Here is a 22,751-nt window from a genome sequence, read left to right as displayed (position 1 = left end):
TTTCCAGAGTTGAACTTGAACAGAAGTTAATGCTGACAGCAGAGTTAGCTACTGGTCAGAACTCAGAAATGCAGCTGGGCATGGCATGAGTGGAGGCTAGTGGCCAGTCCTCTCTGCGGGCAAGGACGATGTCTCCTCCAACCCACAAGGGTGGGATGGATTTTGAAAAATCCCAGAGGGCAGAACTGATCTTTGGATTTGCTAGTCTTCTGTTTAAAGGCTTGGGAAGAATTTTGGTAGGGAAGAGATGGGGTTGTAAATAGCACCAGAGGGAGCTTTTTACTGCCCTCCTTTTTGCTAGTGCTCAGAGATACCTGGCCTCCAGAGACACCTGCTAACTTGCCCCCTCGCCCTTGCTTCGACCCCGAAGGTTAGCTTAAGAAGCCAAACCTCCTCAATCTGGATGTGCGACTGAAACGAGGCCACCAGTGCCTTTGCCTGTGACCTACTTGTACCCTCTATCTTCAGAGATGAGAAGCTGATAAGCCGCCCACAGCCAGTGGCCGAGGATTCACCAGTCTGTCATTTTGGCTGGGAGGCAGGACAGCTTCTGGCAAACCTAATAAGCAGATTTCCTCGGTGATAGGAAAATTTTTGCTTAATGCATGCAGCTCTATTTCCGTGGTTAAAACGTGCAACCTAGAGAAGATAGCAGAAGTCACTTGACCTGGTGGGTACTATAAATGAAAATTGTTTTCTTCTTTTTTTTTTTCTTAACCTCCCCTTTTTTAAACTTCCATTTTCTTAAGAGAGATGGGGGAGGTGGGCTTTATCTTTTTTTTTCTTTTTTTGAAGATTTTATTTATTTATTTGACAGACAGAGATCACAAGTAGGCAGAGAAGCAGCAGAAAGCAAAGAGGAAGCAGGCTCCCCACTGAGCAGGGACCCTGATGTGGGGCTCAATCCCAGGACCCTGGGATCATGACCTGAGCCCGAAGGCAGAGGCTTTAACCCACTGAGCCGCCCAGGCGCCTGGGCTTTATCTTTAATAAACCAGGTTCCTGTAAGAGAACTTGGGTTGGAATTATGAAACTGGCATAATATGAAACCTACTTGGTAGAGTAGCCACCATTAACATCACGCATAGCATTTGGGTCCGTTTTAATCGCTTGATTTACACTGAAGGCTTCTCCTGTTACCGTCAGTCCAATGACCTCTATGCATGTGGCCACTAACAGAGCAAGGATGTTGTAAGACTATCAGAAAGCAGAGGTCAATAAATGGTACCTAAGCAAAATGTGGAGTTACTTCTGTGCATAACTCCCAACAACAACTAGCTCGCATTCCAGCATCTCCTCCCCAGAAATCCCAAATCTCTAAGTCAGAAAAAAACCCAAGTGTCAGGCTAAGCGCCACACAGATTGAGTCCCCATCTGCTCTTCCCCTTCCCAAGTACAAAGCAGGGTTTCCCAGCCTAACAGGTATGCGGTCTCCCCAGCTGCGGTGGTACTAACGCAAGGGAATACGTTCAGAAGGGATCGTAAAAGTTTAAGATGTACCATGTCAGAAGTCCTCGGGAGCATATTTTTGAGGTTTACAACAAAAAGGATATAATCTCAAAAGATCTCTTTTCTTGTAATAGTCCAAGTAAACAAATGTCGCAGGCATTTTTACAATTTAGCAGATCTGCATTTCATCAGTTTGTTGGGAAATTAAACAATATACCTATTAAAACTCGTTAAAAATTGGAAACTCTTAATTCGGGCTTTTATTTATAACCCAAGTTCAGGGAGCTGGCACCAATCTTTTAGAGAGACAGAGCATGACTCTGAGTCAAAACCAAATTGATTCCAGCTTTCTCAATTTGTGAACTTCCTTTGTGTTTTCTTTTGCTTCTGCAGCTGCGTGCCGTGGCCCTGCTCCATTATTGGGCAGCTGGGTCCATGCAAACCCTTCTAGCCCTGGATGGAGCTGGGGAGTGGGGGGTGGAGTGGGGGGAACGGATCCAGCAGTCCAAAGTCAGAATGGGAGTGACTTGGGTCAGACCCTCAATTCAGCAACAAAAGTTAACATGCAACCAAAATAGTAGCACATTGTTACCAGTAGGGGATGGAGATAGGGATGAAGACACCAAAGGCCATTTTATGAAGCCCATCAGCTTAATGATGACTTTTTGCAATGGGCTTTTGCTGATTGACTTTTGCAAATCAGCTCCTGGAAACTTCACTTTGATTCTCTTCAGATAAAGGAGCAAAAACCACAAAACACATGAGAAATGCTTAGACTTTCTAATCCGAAAATCTAGAACATACCTACTGACTCTACTCCTTACTGTGTAGATATGATTTTGACAAATGACTTCAGTTTTTGAAGACCAAATATCTGCTTTTTCATATGTAAGAGGGATGCAATAATATCCTATTACATATTTTAGGGTGTTGGCTTGAGGATTCAAAACATTATTAAATGCCTCATGTAGAGCTTGATACATAGCACATCCCAAATAAAGAGATCTCACAGTTGTTATTTTGTCAAATGCATTTTCAGTATCAGTGAGATGATCTCATGGGAGTTTATCCTTCATTCTGCTAATGTGATGTATTTACATTGATTAACTTCTGTACATTGAATCATCCTTGCATTCCAGGAGTAAATCCCACTTGGTCATGGCATATAATCTTTTTAATATACTACCGTTGAATTCAGTTTTCTAGTATTTTGTTGAGTATTTCTGCATTAATATTCATAAGCGACTGTGGTTTGTAGTTTTATTTTCTTGTAGCATCTTAGATGGGTTTTCTATTAGGGTAGTTATGGCTATATAGCATGAGTTAGGATGTTCTCGGCTTTAATTTTTTGGAAGAGATGAAAATTCGTGTTAACTTTAAGTGTTGGCAGAATTCTTCAGTGAAAGCACCTAGCCCATGACTTTTTTTGTTGGAGCTTTGAATATTGAGTGGTCTCCTTACTAGCTGTAAGTCTATTCATATTTTATATTTAGCCATGATTCAGTTTTGTACATTTCTAGGAATTTGCCCATTTTGTTTAGATTATCCAATCTAAACATACAGATGTTCTTAACATTCTCTTTGGTTTCTAATATAGTTATGGAGTCTTTTCTCTTTTTCGTGGTCTAGCTACAGGGTTGTCAATTGTGTTGGTTGATACAAAGAACCAACTCTAGGCGCACCTGGATGGCTCAGTTGGTTGGCCATCTGGCTCTTGATTTGGCTCAGGTAGTGATCTCAGGGTAATGGGATCTTGAGCCCCAAGACACGCTCTGTGCTCCTGCATGGAATCTGCTTGTTTCTCTCCCTCCCCCAGTTTGTGCATATGCTCGCTCTTTCTTCTCCAAATAAACAAATAAATAAAATCTTGGGGGAAAAAAAAAACAATTTTGGTTTTGTCATTTTTCCTATATTGTTTTTCTCATCTCTGTTTTGTTCTGTTCTGATTTTTCTTATTTCCTTCCTTTTGTTAGCTTGGGATTTAGTTTGCTTTTCTTTTTCTAGTTCCTCAAAGAGTAAGTTTAGGTTATTGATCTGAGATCTTTTTCTTTTTCTTTTTTTTAACATTAGCATATAAGCTACAAATTTCCTCCTAGCACTGCTTTTCTGCACCCATCAGTTTTTGTATCTTGTGTTCTGTTTTCCTTCTCATTTGTCTCAAGGTATTTTCTTTTTCTTTATTTTCCATTTTATTTTATTTTATTTTATTTATTTTCAGTGCTCCAAAATTCACTGTTTATGCACCACACCCAGTGCTCCATGCAATAGGTGCCCTCCTTAATATCCACCACCAGGCTTACCCCCACCTCTCTCCCCTCCAAAACCCTCAGTTTTTTTCTCAGAGTCCACAGTCTCTCATGGGTTGTTTCCCCCTCCAATTTCCCCCAACTCACTTCTAAATCGCCTGTGATTGATCTCCTTTGATTCATTTGCTCCTTTGATTCTTTTTTTGCGGGGGGGCTGTTATACATTTTTTACTTTGATCTCTTTTATAGAACGTGGCATCTGTGGAAAATGCTCTATTGTATCATGCCGATATACTACAAGAAATATTTCAAAATAATACAAAAGTAAGCCACAGTCTTGACTAAGTGAAGATCAACTCATCTAAAATTTCTTTCCTTAATTTTTCATAGTAATTGCCAGAAGTCCAGTAAGCTGGTTTTTCCAAGAAAGATCATTCTAGTAACTTTGAGTGTTCAATCCATGCAATGGTCCAGTCAGGCTTTACTCCTTGTGTAAACTCCCTCTGAAATTCATAGCTTGCACTAAGAAGCTGTTTAGTTTCCACGTTCTGATCCCCCAACTTAACCTGGAACACACTGGCTCCACTTAAAGTTTCACTGGGGATGTTAGCACTGGTTAGATACCAAAAGCACATCAGGATGTTAACAAACTTCCTTCCTTTCTCGTCGTAGTAAATGGAGATGTCTCCTGTTGATGTGTATACAATTTCATCTATGTCAGCAGCAAGGGCATTTTTATGGTTGTCAGGTAGTGAAGTGACCTTTTCCTTCAATACATGGAGCACCTCTTTGGCCACAAGTTCTTCCAACAGATCAAATTTACACTGTGACAATAACTTGGACACATGAGCAAAAGCCTGCTTCGCTCCCTCCGAGAATTCGGTGATGCTGAACTCTTGGTCAAAATAGGCCCAGATTAGGAAGGCTTAAATTCGAGTCTGAACCCAGTTGATGGGGTTGGAGAAGCCCAGAATGATCATCTTGGTTTTCTGGCGCTGCTGGGGCTGCTCCTCCACGCTGTAGCGACGCCGAGGGTAGACAGGGAAGACCGAGAGGGAAGTACATTGTTTAATTATTTGCGGGTTTTCTAGTTTTCCTTCTGTTATTGATTTCTGGCTTCATTCCATTATGATCTGAAAAGAAACTTCATATGATTTTAATCTATTAAAATGTATTAAGATTTATCCTGTGGTCTTACACAGAGTCTATTCTGGAGAATGTTTCATGTGCAATTGAGAAAACTGTGTGTTCCACTGTTATTGGGTAGAGTGTTCTAGTGTTCTATGTATGTTTTGTAATTCCAGTTGGTTAATAGTACTGTTCAAGTCCACTGTTTTCTTATTGATCTTCTGCCTGGTTGTTGTAGGCATTTTTGAAAGTCTCCTACTGTTATCTTAAGCTACTTCTTCCCTTAAATTCTATGAATGTTGCTTGATACATTTTGGAACCCAAAGTCTATTTGGTTTACTATTAGCCATTCCAGCACTCTTCTGGTTACTAATTGCATGAAATATCTTTTTCATCATTTAACTCCCAACCTAATTCTGACTTCAGAGCTAAAGTAAGTCTCATGTTGACAGCCAATAGTTCAGTTTTTAAAAATCTATTCTGCCAACCAATGTCTTTTGATTGGAGAGGTTAGTCCATTTACACATGAAATAATTACTGAGAAGTTAGGACTTACTTTGCCATTTTTTGTTGTTTTCTATACATCTTATATTATTTTCTGTCCCTTATTTCCTCCATTACTATCTTTTTCTATGTTTCATTTTCGTAGAGAAACATTTTGGTTCCCTTTTCATTTCCTTTTTTGTATATTCTATATATATTTTCTTTGTTGTTATTATGATGATTACATATAACACTCTTAAAGTTATAACAATCTAATTCAAACTGATTCCAACTTAAATTCAATCACATAAAACCCTACTCCTATAACAATTCCACCCCCTTATGCTATTAATGTCACAAATTACATCTGTATACACTATACACCCAGTTACATAGATTTATAATTACACTGTATGCATTTGTCCCATAAATCTTGAAGTGAAGTTAAATTAAAAGTGGAGTTAAAGGCGAGGGAAGCAAGGGCTAAAATGAACTATTGGGATTTTATCAAGATCAAAAGCTTTTGCACAGCAAAGGAAACAGTTAAAAAAACCAAAAGACAACTGACAGAATGGGAGAAGATATTTGTAAATGACATATCAGATGAAGGGCTAGTGTCCAAAATCTATAAAGAACTTAGCAAACTCAACACCCAAAGAACAAATAATCCAATCAAGAAATGGGCAGAGGACATGAACAGACATTTCTGCAAAGAAGACATCCAGATGGTCAACAGACACATGAAAAAGTGCTCCATATCACTCGGCATCAGGGAAATACAAATCAAAACCACAGTGAGATATCACCTCACACCAGTCAGAACAGCTAAAATTAACAAGTCAGGAAATGACAGATGCTGGCGAGGATGTGGAGAAAGGGGAACCCTCCTACACTGTTGGTGGGAATGCAAGCTGGTGCAACCACTCTGGAAAACAACATGGAGGTTCCTCAAAATGTTGAAAATAGAACTGCCCTATGACACAGCAATTGCACTACTGGGTATTTACCCTAAAGATACAAACGTAGTGATCCCAAGGGGCACGTGCACCTGAATGGCTATTGTGGACATTGCTGCTATAAACAAACTATGGAAAGAACCTAGATGTCCATCCACAGATGAATGGATCAAGAAGATGTGGTATATATACACAATGGAGTACTATGCAGCCATCAAAAGAAATGAAATCTTGCCATTTGCAACAACGTGAATGGAACTAGAGTGTATCATGCTTAGCAAAATAAGTCAAGCGGAGAAAGACAACTATCATATGATCTCCCTGATATGAGGAAGTGGTGATGCAACATGGGGGCTTAAGGGGGTAGGAGAAGATTAAATGAAACAAGATGGGATTGGGAGGGAGACAAACCATAAGTGACTCTTAATCTCAAAAAACAAACTGAGGGTTGCTGGGGGGAGGGGAGTTGGGATAAGGGGGGGTGGGGTTATGGACATTGGGGAGGGTATGTGCTTTGGTGAGTGCTGTGAAGTGTGTAAACCTGGCGATTCACAGACCTGGGGATAAAAATATATGTTTACAAAAAATTTTTTTTAAAAAGTGGAGTTATATCCAAAATTATAATAACACTGGCTTTTATATTTTCTTATATATATATTCTTTAACCAGAGGTCATTGTATGTTCATCTGTGTTTGAGTTATCTTACTCTCAAGATTCTTTCATTTCTATTTGAAGGTATGATGTTATGATTTATAATAAGAAATACATATTTGGTTTTCACTCATTCCTGGCACAAAGCTCCCCAAACCAATGGAATTTCTTAAGTGATAAAGGTGTCTTTCATTGTGTTAATGTGATGGTTTTTGGAAAGTCCTTATATAACCCAAGTATGGGGACTGGTAGCCAGGAAAACCAATCATGTGATTAAAGGATCTGAATTTTCAGGCTCATCCTTCGACCTTATGAGAGGGAAAGGGCCTGGAAGTTGAATAAATGGCCAGTGATTTCATCAACCATGCCTATGTAATGAAGCATCCATAAAAGCCTCAAGGATGAATTCAGAGAATTTCTGGGTTGGTGACCATGGGAAGGTACTCAGAGAGGATGGAAGCTTTGTGCCCCTGACCATGTCCTATGCATATCTTCTATCTGCATATTCTTGAGTTTTATCCTCTTATAATAAACCAGTACTCTAGAAAGTAAAATGTGTCCCTAGGTTCTGTGAGCTATGCCAGTAACTTAATGAAACCCAAGCAGGGATCATGGGAACATCTGATCAGTCAGAAGCATAGGTGACAAACTGGACTTGGGATTGATATCTAAGTGGGAAAGTCGGGGGTAGTCTTATAGGATGGAGCATTTAACCTCTTGCCCCTGACATGATCTTCATGTAGATAGTGTCAGAACTAAGTTAATTATGTGGTGGTATTGGAAAAACCCTCATCTGAGAAAGCCATGGTGGTATTGGAAAAACCCTCATCTGAGAAAGCCTTCCTTTAACATTCATTATAGAGCAAGTTTAGTAGCAATAAACTCTCTCAGCTTTTGCCTTTTTCTGGAAATGTCTTAATTTCTCTATCAGAATTCTGTTTTCTTTTTCCTTCAACACTTACAAAATATATCATCCCACTGTCTTCTGTTTTCCAAGAGTACTGCTGAGAAATTAGGGAATCATATTATCAAGGATCACCTGTACATGATGATCTGCTTCACTCTTGTTGATTTCAAGGTTCCTTCTGATATTGGCTTTTGATGGTTTGATTATGTGTCCCAACCTATATCTCTTTTTGGTTATCCTACTTGAAGTTCATTGAGCTTCTTGGATTTGTATATTCATGTATTTCATGAAATCCAGGGGTTTTCAGCTATGATTTCTTCAGATAAACTCTTCACCACTTTCTTTCTTCTTCTGGGATTCCCATAACTTACATACGGGTTTCTTTCTTTTTTTTTTCCCCTTGTTTATTGCACTTCACTTTATTTTGCTTCACAGGCACTGCAATTTTTACAAATTGAAGGTTTGTGACACCATTTTTCCAAAAGCATTTGGTCACTTCATGTCTCTGTCACATTTTAATAATTATCACACTTTTGGTAATTCAAACTTTTGCATTATTACTGTATTTGTTATGGTGATCTGTGATCAGTGATGTTACTATTTGTGAGTTTTAAGGAGCCACAAAACCATACTTTCATAAGTTAGAAAACTTAACTAATGAATACTGACTGTATTTATTCTTACTACAGATTTGGAGGAAATAGCAAGAAAACTGGAATTAGGAGTGGACCCTCAAGACATGACTGAATTGCTGGAATCTCATGGTAAAATATTAACAGATGAAGAGTTGATTCTTATGGATGAGCAAAAAAAAAATGGTTATTGATATAGAAACTTCTCCTGGTGAAGATGCTGTGAAGATTATTGAAACGACAACAAAGGATTTAGACTTTACATAAAATTAATTGGTAAAAACAGTGGCAGGTTTTGAGTGGATTGACTCCAAGTGCAAAAGAGGTTCTTTTCTTTCTTTCTTTCTTTCTTCTTCTTCTTCTTCTTTTTTTTTTTAGATTTTATTTACTTTTTTGTCAGAGAGAGAGCACACAAGCAGGGAGCAGCAGGCAGAGGGAGAAGCAGGCTCCCCGCTGAACAAGGAACCTGATGGGGGGCTCGATCCCAAGACCCTAGGATCATGACCTAAGCCAAAGGCAGATGTTTAACTGACTGAGCCACCCAGGAACCCTGAAAGAAGTTCTAATGTGAGTAAAATGCTAGTCAATTGATGTGGCATACTTCAGTGCTGTCTTATTTTAAGAGGTTTCCACAGTTAGCCTGACTTCACCACCCTGATCAGTCAGCAACCATTAATATCAAAGTAAGATTACTACTTACTACAAGCTCAGATGATGGTTAGCATTTAGTAATAAAATATTTTTTAACTCAGAAATATATATTGTTTTTCTAGACATAATTTATTGCACATTTAACAGGTTACAGTGTAGTATACATGTAACTTTCATATACAATAGGAAAACAAAACATTCATTTGGCTCACTTTATTGAGATATTCACTTTCTTGCAGCAGTCTGAGGCTGAACCTACACTGCCAGTATTGGTTCTTTTGATGGTATCCTTTAAGTTTCTTAGATTCAGTTCACTTCTTTATTCTTTGTCTTCTGCTCCCAGACTTGAGAATTTCAGATATCCTATCTTCCAATTCTCTGATTTTTTCTTTTGCCTGCTCATCTCTGCTGTTGCAGCCCACTAAGTAAAATTTCTATTTCAGTTATTACATTTCTTCACTCAGAATTTGTTTATTTCCCTTTTACAATTCTTATCTCTATGTTGATGTTCTCATTTTTTAAATATATTATGTTCCTGATTTCCATGCTTTCCTTTGGCACTTAAAGCATATTCAAAAGAGTTGTTGGGGCACCTGGGTGGCTTAGTCAGTTAAACGTTTGACTCTTGAGCTCAACTCAGGTCTCTATCTCAGGGTTGTAAGTTCAAGTTCCATGTTGGAACTCCACACTGGGTGTGGAGACTACATAAAAAAAGAAAAATAATTGATTTACTCTTTGCCTAGTAAGTCCATTGTCAGCCTTCTTGGGGACAGTTTCTGCCCATTTATTTTGTCCCTTCAATAAGCCATATTTTCCTGGGTTTGTTGTTGCTGTCGCCATCATCAAAAATTGGGCATTATATTATTATAATATGGTAATTCTGGAAATTAGATTTCTCCCTTTTCCCAAAGCTTGCTTTTTTTGATTTTTGGAGACTGTGATCGTCCATTCGTTTTGAGACTTTTCCAGACTATTTTTGCAAAGTCTATTCTTTGCCGCATGTGCTCACTGAAGCCTCTGTTACTTGAGCTTGTGTTGAGCTAACACAATTTGATAGAGATTTTCTTATGCCAGGAGCTGAAACATACAAATGAAAACACCAAGATAGAGATAGTTATATATGTGTGTGTGTGTGTATATATATATATATATATATATATAGAGAGAGAGAGAGAGAGAGAGAGAGGAAGAGCAAACCCCACTCATAACCTGGGCGGATGGGCTCTGTGCTGGGTTACTTCTCCCTTAGTTAGGCTTGCTCTCAGCCTAGGCATCAGCCCTAGGTGAAAGGTTAAAATCTTCCCAGATTTTTGTGAGCATATGTCTTCCCTGGGTATGCATATGGTTTTCTAGATTCCCTTATATAAACACTTTTGAATCTCCTGATTTCTCAGAGAGTCTTACCCCACTTTCTCCTCCAGCCCTTCGATGGTCTGTTGTATGCCTCCAGTGAGAATCTGTTGCCCAGGGTGTCTATGTGCGTGTATTCTCTGGCTGCTTTTAGGAGTAAAGCCTGCAGCTTTTCCTACTTGTGTTCTGAATGATGTGAGAATGAGAGAGCAAGTCAGTTCTTCAGGCATCCCCAGCCAGGTTAGAACAGATGTACATAATAATCTGCAAGTAAGGTCTGCTCTCTCCCACTGGTTTGAAGAGTGGAACAGGGAAATGAGTTGCCACCCCTTGGGTCTAAGATGGTTGCCATTTGTACAAAGGTTTTTTGAGGTTTTTTACCCCATGATTATATGGAGGAGCATGAACTTGGAGCTTCCTAGTCCAACATTTTTCGGATGTCCCATCACTGTTATTTTCTGTGGATTTACTGCATACCAAAACTGCACCCAGCTGGTTATTTTCCCTTTGCCCTGCAGATATACTCTCCACCCTTCTCTGTCCTAGTCTGTGTCCGGCAGGCTGATCTGCACAAACCACATCAGTGGGTTCTCAGCCCCAGTGGGAGGAGAGGGAGGCTGTGAATTTTAATTCCCTTCCTGCCGTGGACACAATTTGGCCACATCTTTCCATCAAATGTCACACTCTCCTCCAGTGACCCTCTCCCTATGGCTACCTACCCTGAGATCTGGAACTGACACAGGCCCCTTCAGACCGGGGCGGTGGGGTGGGGTGGGGTGGGGTGGGGGCGGAGGACAAGCTTACCAATCACCATCACCTTCTGCTGTCTTAGCCCCAAGGTCCTTCACCATCCTTTGTACATATCCCCAGATCTTTCCACAACTTTGTAACTCACTTTTTTATTAACATCCCTCACTTACTCAGTTGGAGAGTGCCATCTGTTTCCTGCTGGAAATCTGAGGGACATACAGCGCTACTGTTGCTATTTCTCTCTCAGAGAAATGCTTCTGATGTTGGAATAATGTGCTCAGATACCAGCAGATTCTGGAGGGTACTTTGGGTCAAAAGATAAGAATTCACTTTCCTGAACAACTTAGTAATATTTATAAGACTGAGTCTCCGCCTGGGATTCAGAAAACGTGTCTTATTAAACACACAGCCTCAGTCTTCTAATTGGAAATGCAGACACATCTACGGTTCAATTCCTGCAAGAGAAGTGAATGAAAAGAAGACCGCCCTCCCTCTGTAGGCAGGCAAAGCAGAGCAGCACTGTGGCATCACAGGAAACCTGTCCCGGGAGTGGCATCGTCCTGCCTTCCCGTAAACTGAGAAGACAGGCGCCCAAGGGAAACTGCAAAGGGAGCTATCTATTGTCTTCTGTGTCTAGAAAAGAGCTACCCGTGAGGTGAGATCAATACATGAACTGCCCCTTCTCAAGGCTTTCTCCTCACCATCGAAAGGCCTTTCTGGGGCTCAGACAGGATGAGGAGGCCATTTTCTCTGCCAGGAACCTCTAGGAACTCTTTGACCACAGGACAAAGAATGACAAATACTCAGCAGGTGGGCGGTCACTCCCACTGCTGTCTCCCAGGGCACACTTGTCCAATAAAGCTGCTTGCAGCCTGGGAAACCTTCCATCGTGGCTCTCCAGGGAGCCAATACTTAATGTTGCTTTTCATTTCAGGTCAACGTATTTCCCAACCTGTCCTTTAAGATAAAATATATTCTGAATTCAGAAGCACAGCATCGCCCCGATCTTCCATTCCAGCATCTGAGTATTTTCCTCGTACTCTTTTGTGCCAAACTGTTAGCCTTATTTGCACCGTTCATAGTATATATTGGGCGTTTGAAATAGCTGTTGGACTAATATTGATACAGTCCTATGAAGTTTGCTTTAAACACACACACATACACACAAAATTTGCGTCTGAACCAAATATGTTTAGAATATTGCAATAGCCCCAAATAATATTTGTGTATTAGTTTGGAGCATTTGCCGATACACTTTTTTTTTTTTTAATTTAAAGGGTACAAAAGGCTTATTAGATGAAAAGCTGGGAAATATATTCCTTATGGAGCAAAAGCAACATGTTCAAGCCCAGTGTGTTTTTAAATGACGCTTTCAAGCAGGTGGCTTCATGACCTTGGCCTCCTCCTGGTAGAGTGATCAATGCATTCCCGCCTGAGGTTGAATCTTTTCTTCGTTGTCCAGACCGTAGCTCATTGTTTCTGAGACAAGCCCCAAAGCAAATAACAAATTCCTGCTGTTCTCCCAAGTTGTCTGGATTATACCTCTCCCCGGAAAAGCCGATGACATCATTTATCTGCTGACTTATTTTAGGTGTGAACTTATTTAACGCTAATTTACTGAATTCACATTAGAATTTCAGCTTCAGTTTCTTAAGTAGAAGATGAAAACAAAAACAGGATCTTTACAATTAGAGTTAAATTTTTAAAAATGTGTTTAGAGAAAATAATTCCTTTCTAAATATAGACAACTATACACGACTGCTTGTCAATGCATTGAAGATCATGGCAGGCTGAGACTCAGATGATTTTCATTCTACCAAGATTCACGAAGAGACTGCTGTGTGTCAGGACTAGTAGTCTGAACACTGGGGAAGGGTGAAGGTCTGTGGAGCCACTGCCCACCGCTCCAGAGCATGCAGGCTTGTGGGGACAGAAGACGTGGCCACAAATTGTTGTCACCTAATTAATTTTAAGCTTCACTCTTCAGATGTTATTTTCAAGCTACCCTTTAGTGAGACTTACTGTGTGGTGGGTAATCATTATTTCACCTATATGAAGTCTTTTAATTCTCACAGCAATTTCTATACAGTAGGTATTATTATTTCTACTTCAGAGATGAGGAACTCAAAACTCATAAATTATGGGTAATGCAAAGTTCAATTAGCTAGTAAGCCCATGCTCACAAGGAGCCAGAAATTAATTGTTGCAGCTATATTTTTGGACAAACTTTGAAAACATCGAAACGTAGTAACAAAGCCAAGGTTGCAAATAATCCTAAAACAGAGTTGTGAGTTCCTGGATAATTCAAGATATTCCAAATATGTGGTAGTTGGTAGCTGACAACCCAAAAGATATTTTTTTGTTCAGAGTTAATTTCTTTACCAAAATCCTCTTTAAACAAATAAACCCGCTGGAAAATATTTTCAAAATCTTTTTTTTTTCAAGGCAGCAAAAATAAATTTAGACAAAGCAAAAAATAATTGTCAAGTTTGATCTCAGCAGAAGATTTATCTTCATAAATAACCCAGGGTGGTATGTGGATGTGTGGCTCCAAGTGATAAGATTATAAAATATCAGCTAGAAACAGTCACAATAGTGGAGTCTGGGAGTGCAGGTTTTTTAGATTTGGCATATTTGGAATAGCTCTATTATTATTATTGTTTTAGCACATTTTGAAAGTGGAAACACTGGGCTAGGACAGGATAATACTGTTGCTACGCGGGGCTTCGGTTTCTCTGTAACTCCCACTATAGGAAGAAACTCTGCAATCCAATTACTTGTGTTAAGAAATTAGAGTTTGAAGGGGCGCCTGAGTGGCTTCCTTCGGCTCAGGTCATGGTCCCAGGGTCCTGGGATCCAGCCCCGCATCAGGCTCTCTGCTCAGTGAGGAGCCTGTTTCCCTTCCTCTCCTTCTGCCTGCCTTTCTGCCTACTTGTGATCTCTGTCTGTCAAATAAATAAATAATAATCTTTAAAAAATTAAAAAAAAAAGAAATTAGAGTTTGAAGAAATATGCCTTTCTTTTCGTGAACCTTCTCTCAGTGCCACAGAATGGGTGTTGTCGAGATACTGAGAGCAGCCTTCATCTTGAGAGACGGGGGTTAGCTATGCAGAGACACCAGGCTTGAGCCTTACATGCAGCCTTGTTTGCCCAGAGCCCAGAAAAGAGAAGTAGAGTCCAGAGAAACTGGTGAGCAAAACCTTACCTTCCTTCCAGCCCCTCCCTGCAAAAATGTCCTGCACAAACGCAAAAAAGCACAGTGGAGTCCAGGGGGAAGACAGTTCGAGAATTCCATGATCAGAATTTCCTCGCTCTGGAAAATGGTTCTTGAGTTGGAAGCCGTAGGCCAGAAGCCCTGCAGAATCTTCGGGGACAAACAGAAAATGGAGGACCGTGGCTTGCCCATATTAAGTCAGTTGGCAGCCGCTAGAGATTTTACTCCAGGATTCCAGACCCACTGGAAAGGGCAAATCTCTATGAGTACGTAGTGTCCGTGGTGTGGGGCCTGGCGGATGGATTTGGAAGGTGGGGACAGGGGTCTTGTCACTTTGTCACATGACAAAATGCAGTATGTAAGCAAACCTGCCCCAGAGCGAGTCACTGCAGATACAAGCCCCAAACACTCTTCAGTCTGGAGGAGGAAAAAAAGCAATTACTGGTTTTCATCTTGAAACAAGAGTTACTTAATAGGACTTACCCAGTTAGTGTATGTATATGTGCGGCCCCAAGTACAAAGAAAAGAGAACAATAACTAGAAACATATAAAAAAATTCGAGTTCTGCCATCTACCAGCTGCGTGGCCTCGAGCATTTTGCTTCACTTCTGCCAGCCTCAGTTTCCCCTTCTGTAAAACAGAGATAGTATAAGAATCTAGTTAATAGGCTTCTTGTAAGGAGCGAGAGAAGAGGTTCACATTGCCTGGCACTTAGTATTTCATCTTATTAAATATTATAATTATCATCAAAGATCTACTTTGTATATTGAGACAATAAAACCTGCCTTTAAATACACAGGGTTTGCCTGTGTATCCTCATCATCTGTCTGTCTTTGTATCCATTCCCTCCCTAGCTATTTCCTAGCCTTGAAGGATTTCCCTGGAAAGTCAAGAAAGTCTCATTTCCTGCAGCTGAAGTATGTCCCTTAGTAGGTTCCCTTCCCACATTCTCAGAAGAGCCTCTCTTAAAACCCCACCAGAGCTTCTCCAAGGAGGACCTAAACACACATGGTCAGTTGGTACCTCGGTTTCCAAGCAGAGGAAACAACTGTACCATATTCTACAGTAGTTTCTAGAGGGCTGGCAATCTCTTTCTGTGAGTCTCTTTTGCAGCTCTTAAAACTCAGCTCTTGGGGTAAGTGTGGGTGTTGTTGAAGACGGCTGGCAGCCACGGGGGTGGGGGAGGGGTGAGAACATTCTTCACCAGTGTGGGCAGAGACTGGCTCCACGACAGACAGCAAACTCTTCCTGATGTTTCTGACGCAGGCCAGGCAGGCAAAAAGGAAGTAGAAGACACCATCATACCTAGACTCCAGAAGGCTTTTATCCCATTTGGATGAGATTGAGAGGATGCCCCACTCAGATGGGGTTGACAGAGGATCCCGGGAAGGACCATGGAGATCTGAGCCGTGGATCGTGGCAGGAGTTTTGGCACATCTTCCTCCCTGGAGCTGGGCTGGCATTCTTCACACCATTCATTCTCCTGGCAAGTCAGCCCAGTTCATAGTTTATCCGACCCGTCAACTCTTTCCTTCCTTCCAGGCCATTTCAGACATCTTGCTTCCATGACACTGCCTCATGGGCGGTGGCTTCTGACCTCAGCTGTCTCGGGGTCCAGGCTTCAATCAGGATGCTCACCAGGTGTTTCCAAACCCCCAGGAGGATTACACGCTGTGCTCTGGGCGGATTCCTCCCACCTTCCCTTCTCTCCTCTCTCTTTTCCCCTTTTCCTCCTTTCTCCCCTCTTTCCTTCCTTCCTGCCAATCTATTTATTGCTGGATGCCTGGCACTGAGACGTTGTTCATGATCTGGGGTTAGGCTGAGCTCTTACATTTAAAAGATGCCAGTGAACGGTATGAAAGATGGTGACATGGTTTGGACTTGAAGTGGACCGGGGTGACCGAGGGGCAAATGGCAAAGCACCAGGACAGTAGGTGCACAAAGAGTGAGAGGGTCAAGCTCAAGCAGCAAGGCATACCCAAGATGATGGTAGAGCCCCTCCTCCCGTTCCTCCTGCCCTGTGCCAGAGACAAGGGGAGCAGAGAGGAAACTGAGAAAGACTGTCTGGGGAAGCATCCGGAAGGAGCTGCCATTCTGGAGCCTCCGACCCAGACACTACGCATGGATTCCCTGGGGATTTCCAGGCGGGGTGGGGGGGTGGGGGTGGGGGGGTGCCTGGGAAACAGGCACAGAGGGTTAGTGGTTTCCCAGGAAAAAATATAGTTCCTGCAATGAGTCACCCTGTGTCAAGGAGGATATTTGTGACATCAGCTTCCAAGCATATCACGGAGACTTCACACTCAAGAGGGCACTGGAGCATAGCACCGCTGGAGCCCACACTTGATGTTTTCTTTCTCGTATTTTCCAAGGGGACATTTGGACCAAGAGTGGCCTGTGGCCCCTGGAAACTCTGAGCAGTGGCTTGGCTTCTTAGGAATCTGTCTGTTGTGCTTTGTGGAAGATTCTGGAAAGGTCTAATTTTGTCTGGAAAACAAAACTCATGGTTGTTACTATCAAAGTGTAACCTTGCTTACTCCCATCTAATAAATGCCACAAATTCGAAATAATATGAATTCGATCTCTTAGATATCTAGATATATCACTTAAGATCAATTTGCTTCTATCGGTTTAATTACATTAACTCTGGATTTTGGAGACACAGTTGCAATGCTTTGCAAGTCCTTTCAAATCCTCAAAATATTCCTTTTTTATTCCCACTTTTTTTTCCAGTGAAGCCTAATATCTTCCAGCCCCAGGCTTGTGGGTCCATGTTCATCTCTGTGACTGACCCCATAATATTTACTTATAACGTTCATAAAAATAGCCTGCATGCCAAAAGCTGCTAGCTGCAGGAAAATGATAAAATATAAAAATATTTTATCAGCAGTGGGAATTCCCTTATGCGTTAAATCAAAGGGTCTCTCAGAGGGTTCACTGTGACCTTGGACAGCCAGCAGATTCAAGTTGCCCTAAAGGGCCCCAGCAGGAGGGAATGCCTGCGAAGAACCCTCTCCCGGGCAGGGCCTCTTCATGTCCTCTAGAAAACACATCCCGAAGGAGGTTTTGGCTTCATTGTCAAGGAGCTCAGGGGCAGGTGTGTGGGGGCATGGAGGGTTTTTTCCACCGGGGTGTTCATAGTCTGCTGTGTCTCCCCCAGGGCCGTCGTACCTTGTGTTCTCCCAGTCTGTTTTTCTAAAAGGGGCACTGGGAAGGGTTTCTTTTTCCTTTTTATTTTTTTTAATTTTTTTCCCCAGCTTTACTGAGATATAATTGGCATATAACACTATGTAAATATCAGTCATGAAATATGATGATTTTCTACGTATACATATTGTGAAATGTTTACCACAATAAGGTTAGTGAACACATCCTTCACCTCAGGTGTGTGGAGGGCTTCTAACAAAGGGTTGCTAGAGAGATAATAGGAGTAATGTGGTGGGGAAAACAACCCAGGAGAAGCAGGTCTGCACCCAGCCCTGACTGCTACGACCCACCTTGGACAACTCATTGCACATTTCTGGGAACCAGATGTAGGGGCGCTTTTCAGCTCTCGTGTTCTATGAAGTACCCTTAGGTTAGAGAGAGGGTGACACGAAGCTCTTGGGTTTCTAGGCCCCTTCCACATTCCCATGTCAATCAGCTCTGCCTTATCAATTTTATATTTGGGATTATATATATTTAATTCACAAAAAGCATCTTACGATTAAGAAGGGAACTTTAAAAACCAGTGGACCACCAAAAGATTCCTGTTGAATAGTAATATAATTTGGAGCTCAGTAATACCTTAGACTTCAATTTCCCTCTCCTCCGCATTCTCTACTTAAAGCTGGTCAAAACTGGTTAGTTACGTCTGGTGTCCACGAACGAGCTGTTAAGGTATAAGCAAAAAGACAGGGTCCATCTGAGCAGTGACCGTGGGTGGCAGGGCTCAAGGTTGGTGTGGTTTCACAAGCTGCAAGCTGACCCACATGGCAGGATGCCTTTCTCCCCTTCTGGGTTACTTTCCACAAGAATGGTAACAAAGCAGTATACCATGTTTTGACTGCCTGCCAAAGTTTTTGTTTTTGTTTTTTGTTTTTTTTTAACTTAAACTAGTCAAACTGTTCAGAAGCTCAAGAAAATCAGAAATGTTAAGGCCCCTCATTCTCTTGTAATTAAAAAGAAAATAGATTTTTACTTATTTCACCAATTATAATGCGATAGTTCAGAGCATGCAAACTTGATAATGATTTACTGAGTCCAAAATGCCGCTGTTGGTTATTAAGGAGCCAGTTTCCTTTACTTAGTGGTCTCTTCTCTGATCTTTTTTTTTTTTTTTTTTTTAAGATTTTATTTATTTGTCAGAGAGAGAGAGAGCACAGGCAGACAGAATGGCAGGCAGAGGCAGAGGGAGAAGCAGGCTCCCTGCCGAGCAAGGAGCCCAATGTGGAACTCCATCCCAGTACGCTGGTATCATGACCTGAGCTGAAGGCAGCTGCTTAACCAACTGAGCCACCCAGGTGTCCCTCTTCTCTGATCTTTATGTTATTTTTGCCTCATGCCTGCAGAAGCTCCGTCTTCCAGGCTCCTCACCCTACCCGTGATTCTTCTTTCAAAGTAAGCCACAGGGCTACGACTTCATCCCTCACCAACCATCCTGGTTCCGCATTTCCTTCAAACTGCTGTGGAAGTCCTGCTTTTCTCCATAAGGCTCTAATGGATCACGTAGGTGAGGACCCAAAGACATTCTTGTCATTCTTCATGCCCTTCTGTAATATTTACCCTGGCAAATTCCACCCAATTTCAATCACCTCCAACATGCATAGAATCTAAAGTCCTTTTAAAAATACACTTTATTTTTAGATGTTTTAGATTAGCAGCAAAGTTGAGAAGATCGTGCAGAGAATTCCCATTCAGGATTTGTTTTTGAGGTGAGAATTTCTATAATCCTTTTAAGCCAGTATGGCTTTTACTTTGGGAGATATCAGTATGCTCTTCACTCGTGCAGACATTTCAGAGTGACTTCCTTTTAAAACATTAGCTCCAAAAAAAAAAAAAAAAGATGAAATTCTCTTTTAATGGTGCCATGCTTTTTTTTTATTAAGATACAGAGTTCTTGGGGGCGCCTGAGTGGCTCAGTGGGTTAAAGCCCCTGCCTTCGACTCCAGTCATGATCCCAGGACCCTGGGATCGAGCCCCGCATGGGGCTCTCTGCTCAGCAAGGAGCCTGCCTCCCCACCCCTCCACCTGCCTCTATGATCTCTGTCTGTCAAATAAATAAATTAAGATACAGAGTTCTTAGTGGTTTTCAATGCTGCGGCTGCTGCCGCTGTCACTGAAGACCATATTTCTGCTTTTGAAGATACTCTTAAGGTAACGATGCAACAAGTCCAATTACCATTCATTTGAAGAATTCTTTCTTTCCCACAGTTCCCTTCCTCCTTCATTACCAAGACATTCATTTGGCCCTAGTTGGTCAGTTTCTTTTTCTGTTTATCTATTTTTGGATGCTGTATTTTAAAAGATCCTGGTGCTAACACTGAATATGTATTATTAATTTCTATAGTGGGCTAATAATTTTTTAAGTAATTCTCTTTTCTTAACACACATTGGCATTTTACTTGAACGAATGATTTATGAATATCGGTGCAGATACACTTATTTGTATGTCTACTATGATGCCTGAATGTGCCCCCAAGTTTGAAAGCAATTCAGAAACAATTTGCCTATTTGGGTGGCCAAATTGTTTATTCCCAGAGGCATAATTTGAAAATTCTAAGATGTATGTTAAATTTCATTTTCCACCAGAAGGCATCAATTTCCTTATTTTGTTAGGTGCTTCCCTGGATTTTTATTTTCAGTTCAAGATCACATTTGACACAGAAGTGCCCAGGAGTTATCATACCCCTTTCCTAGTCTCACAGTTTGATGCGTTTAGTTATAAAATGAATGTTTTTCAGAGTGGCCAAAAAATTACAAAGCATGCTAAACAAGTAACTCTCTGTCTCTCTGATGAATTTTTGTTTGTTATTGTTACTGTAAAAGTGTGATTGAAAGGAAAAAAAAGAAAACCAGCTCAATTAGCACTGTGAATGTACATGTAACTGAAGCATTTGAGAAGAATACTTCCTTCCAGAATGAAATGTGACCTAAAGGATCAAAGGTCATCAAAGAACCCATGAAAGGGAGTGAATAATGGCAGTTAGGCAGCATTTGATTCGTCATTGCAATCAAGAATTTCCCATTCGTCTTATGCTGCAAAGATGCAGGGATTGGAGGGACACTTCCAACAGGAAATAGTAATTTAGTGCACCCAAAAATGGATTGGCTCACTTGGAAATATGAGATTACAAGGAATCAATTGCTGGGCACTTGATGAATTAATTTAATATGGCCAGGTTCCAGAGAACAGGAGCAACTGTCTTCAAAGCCGTGTATGGTTAGACACTAACTGAATCATAAGTAAAGGAACCCAGCATCCCCTGATAGATTCAATTCCCAAGACATTAAAATTACATGCACTGAAATATCAAATTCAAATCTGCTTATTCACTGCCATCTCCTCATTCATTCATTTAATGAACTAATGCTCATTGAGCACCTACTTCATGCCAGGAACCTTCTAGGCACTGGAGTATAGCAGTGAACTAGACAGCAAAAGTTGATTATATAATGATGTATATTCAAATATGAAATACTTACTTTAAGGAAACCAAACAAGGTGGAACCAAAGACCAGGGGCAAAAACTTTGAAAGCCAGAGAATTCCGTAACAGATGGAGGACATATCTGGGTTGGCCATCCATGAAGAAAATTCTCTGAGCTAGATGGGAAGTATAGTCTTACTCTAGGAGGCCAGGAACTATTTCCCTGAGTGTATTTATGTATGTGAAATAACTGTGTGTGTGCATTCCCTATGCCACCCCTCCCCCCAACCAAAGATACCTAAATTCTAATCCTCATAACAATGAATTTAACCTGATACGGCAAAAATGGACTTGGCAGATGTGACTTAAATTACCAGTTTTGAGATGGGAGATTAACCTGGATTATCCAGGTGGCCCCTAAATGCAATCACAGACCTTCTTGTAGGAGAGAGGCAGAAGAAGATTAGACCACGTAGGGACTGACCACAGGCTATGTAATGCTAGTCATCAGATGCTGGAAGAAGCAAGTTAAAGATTCTCCCCCAGAGCTTCTAGAGGCAGCATGGTAGCTTAATTTCAACTTAGTGAAACTGATTTGGGAATTCTGGTTTCCAGAACTATGTGAGAATAGATATTTTAAGCCACCATCGAAAACCACTAAAGAACCCTGTAATGTGTTGTAATGTGTTACAAGTTTGTATTAATTCTGTGTCTGCTGTAACAAATTTCCACAAATGTGTGTGTGTGTTTAATGTATCCATTTATCCACTAGACATCTCTAATATAAATACCTAATGACTTGATTATCATTGCTCAAGTCTCTATCCCAGTCTTTTTCATCTTTGGAAATGGCACAATTATTTACTACTTCTTCAGGTAGAAAACTGGAGATCATCTTGGGTTTCCCTTTTTCCTTTATTCCTACCTCACTCCCAGTTCCAAGAAATTATCAATATCTTTTAGCTTTACTTTCAAAATGTGTCCAGAACGAGGCCACTTTCTTGTCACCATTACGGATCATCTTAGCCTTTAGCCACCATCATCTCTTGCTTGAGCACCAAAGTAGCCTCTGAATTGATCTCACAGTCCCTCCCTTGTCCCTGCAGTCTGTTCCCCCATAGAGTAGTTAGATGAAACCTTTAGGAATATAAATCAGATTGAATCACTCCCTGATTAAGCCACCACTTGTTTCCCATGGCACTCTTTATTAAGTCATAAGCTTTTCCAAGGTCACAAAGCCCATGTGATTGTCCGGTTTAGCTCGTTGGCCCCTCTCTCACTACATCCAGTCCTACTGGCTTGCTTCCTAGTCCCTCAACAAGCCCAGCTCCTTCTCGCTACAAGAGGCTTTGCAGTGTGCTTCTCTCTACCTGGATGAGATAAATGCCCAGAGGCAGTACTAGTCTCATCTGTGCTCTTAATTTGGAAGGAAGGAAGGAAGGAAGGACAGAAGGAAAGAAGGAGGGGAAAAGGAGAAGTAGGAGGAGATGAAGAATAGGAAAAAGGAGGAAGAGGCAGAAAAAAAGGAAGGAGGGGGAAAAGACATACTCTTTTTTCTATACTATTAGTTTTCTGTGTCATTTCTTCTGAAAAATTCCACTCTTGCCTCTAAGCCAAATGGTGAGAAGGAGGATGTTCAACACAATGAATGGATGATCAAGTATGGAAAGCAGCAGGTAACCCAGCGGTCATTTTTTTGGTGGCAGTG

The 22,751-nt window shown here is 41.1% G+C and overlaps 1 protein-coding gene across 1 annotated transcript; it reads right to left on the bottom strand.

The window, feature by feature from the left end:
• Positions 1–4,041: 4,041 nt before the first annotated feature.
• Positions 4,042–22,054, bottom strand: LOC122907436 (m-AAA protease-interacting protein 1, mitochondrial-like). Its single transcript, XM_044250297.1, is given in 2 exon segments — positions 4,042–4,811; positions 21,969–22,054. Coding segments are annotated over 2 exon segments (771 nt in total). The 3' UTR covers positions 4,042–4,126.
• Between the last annotated feature and the right edge of the window lie 697 nt (positions 22,055–22,751).

The sequence above is a fragment of the Neovison vison genome, chromosome 5 (genome assembly GCF_020171115.1).
Source record: "Neovison vison isolate M4711 chromosome 5, ASM_NN_V1, whole genome shotgun sequence".
Classification (NCBI taxonomy): Eukaryota; Metazoa; Chordata; class Mammalia; order Carnivora; family Mustelidae; genus Neogale; species Neogale vison.
Note: the sequence above shows the minus strand (reverse complement) of the source record. Positions and strands in the feature narration are given on the sequence as shown.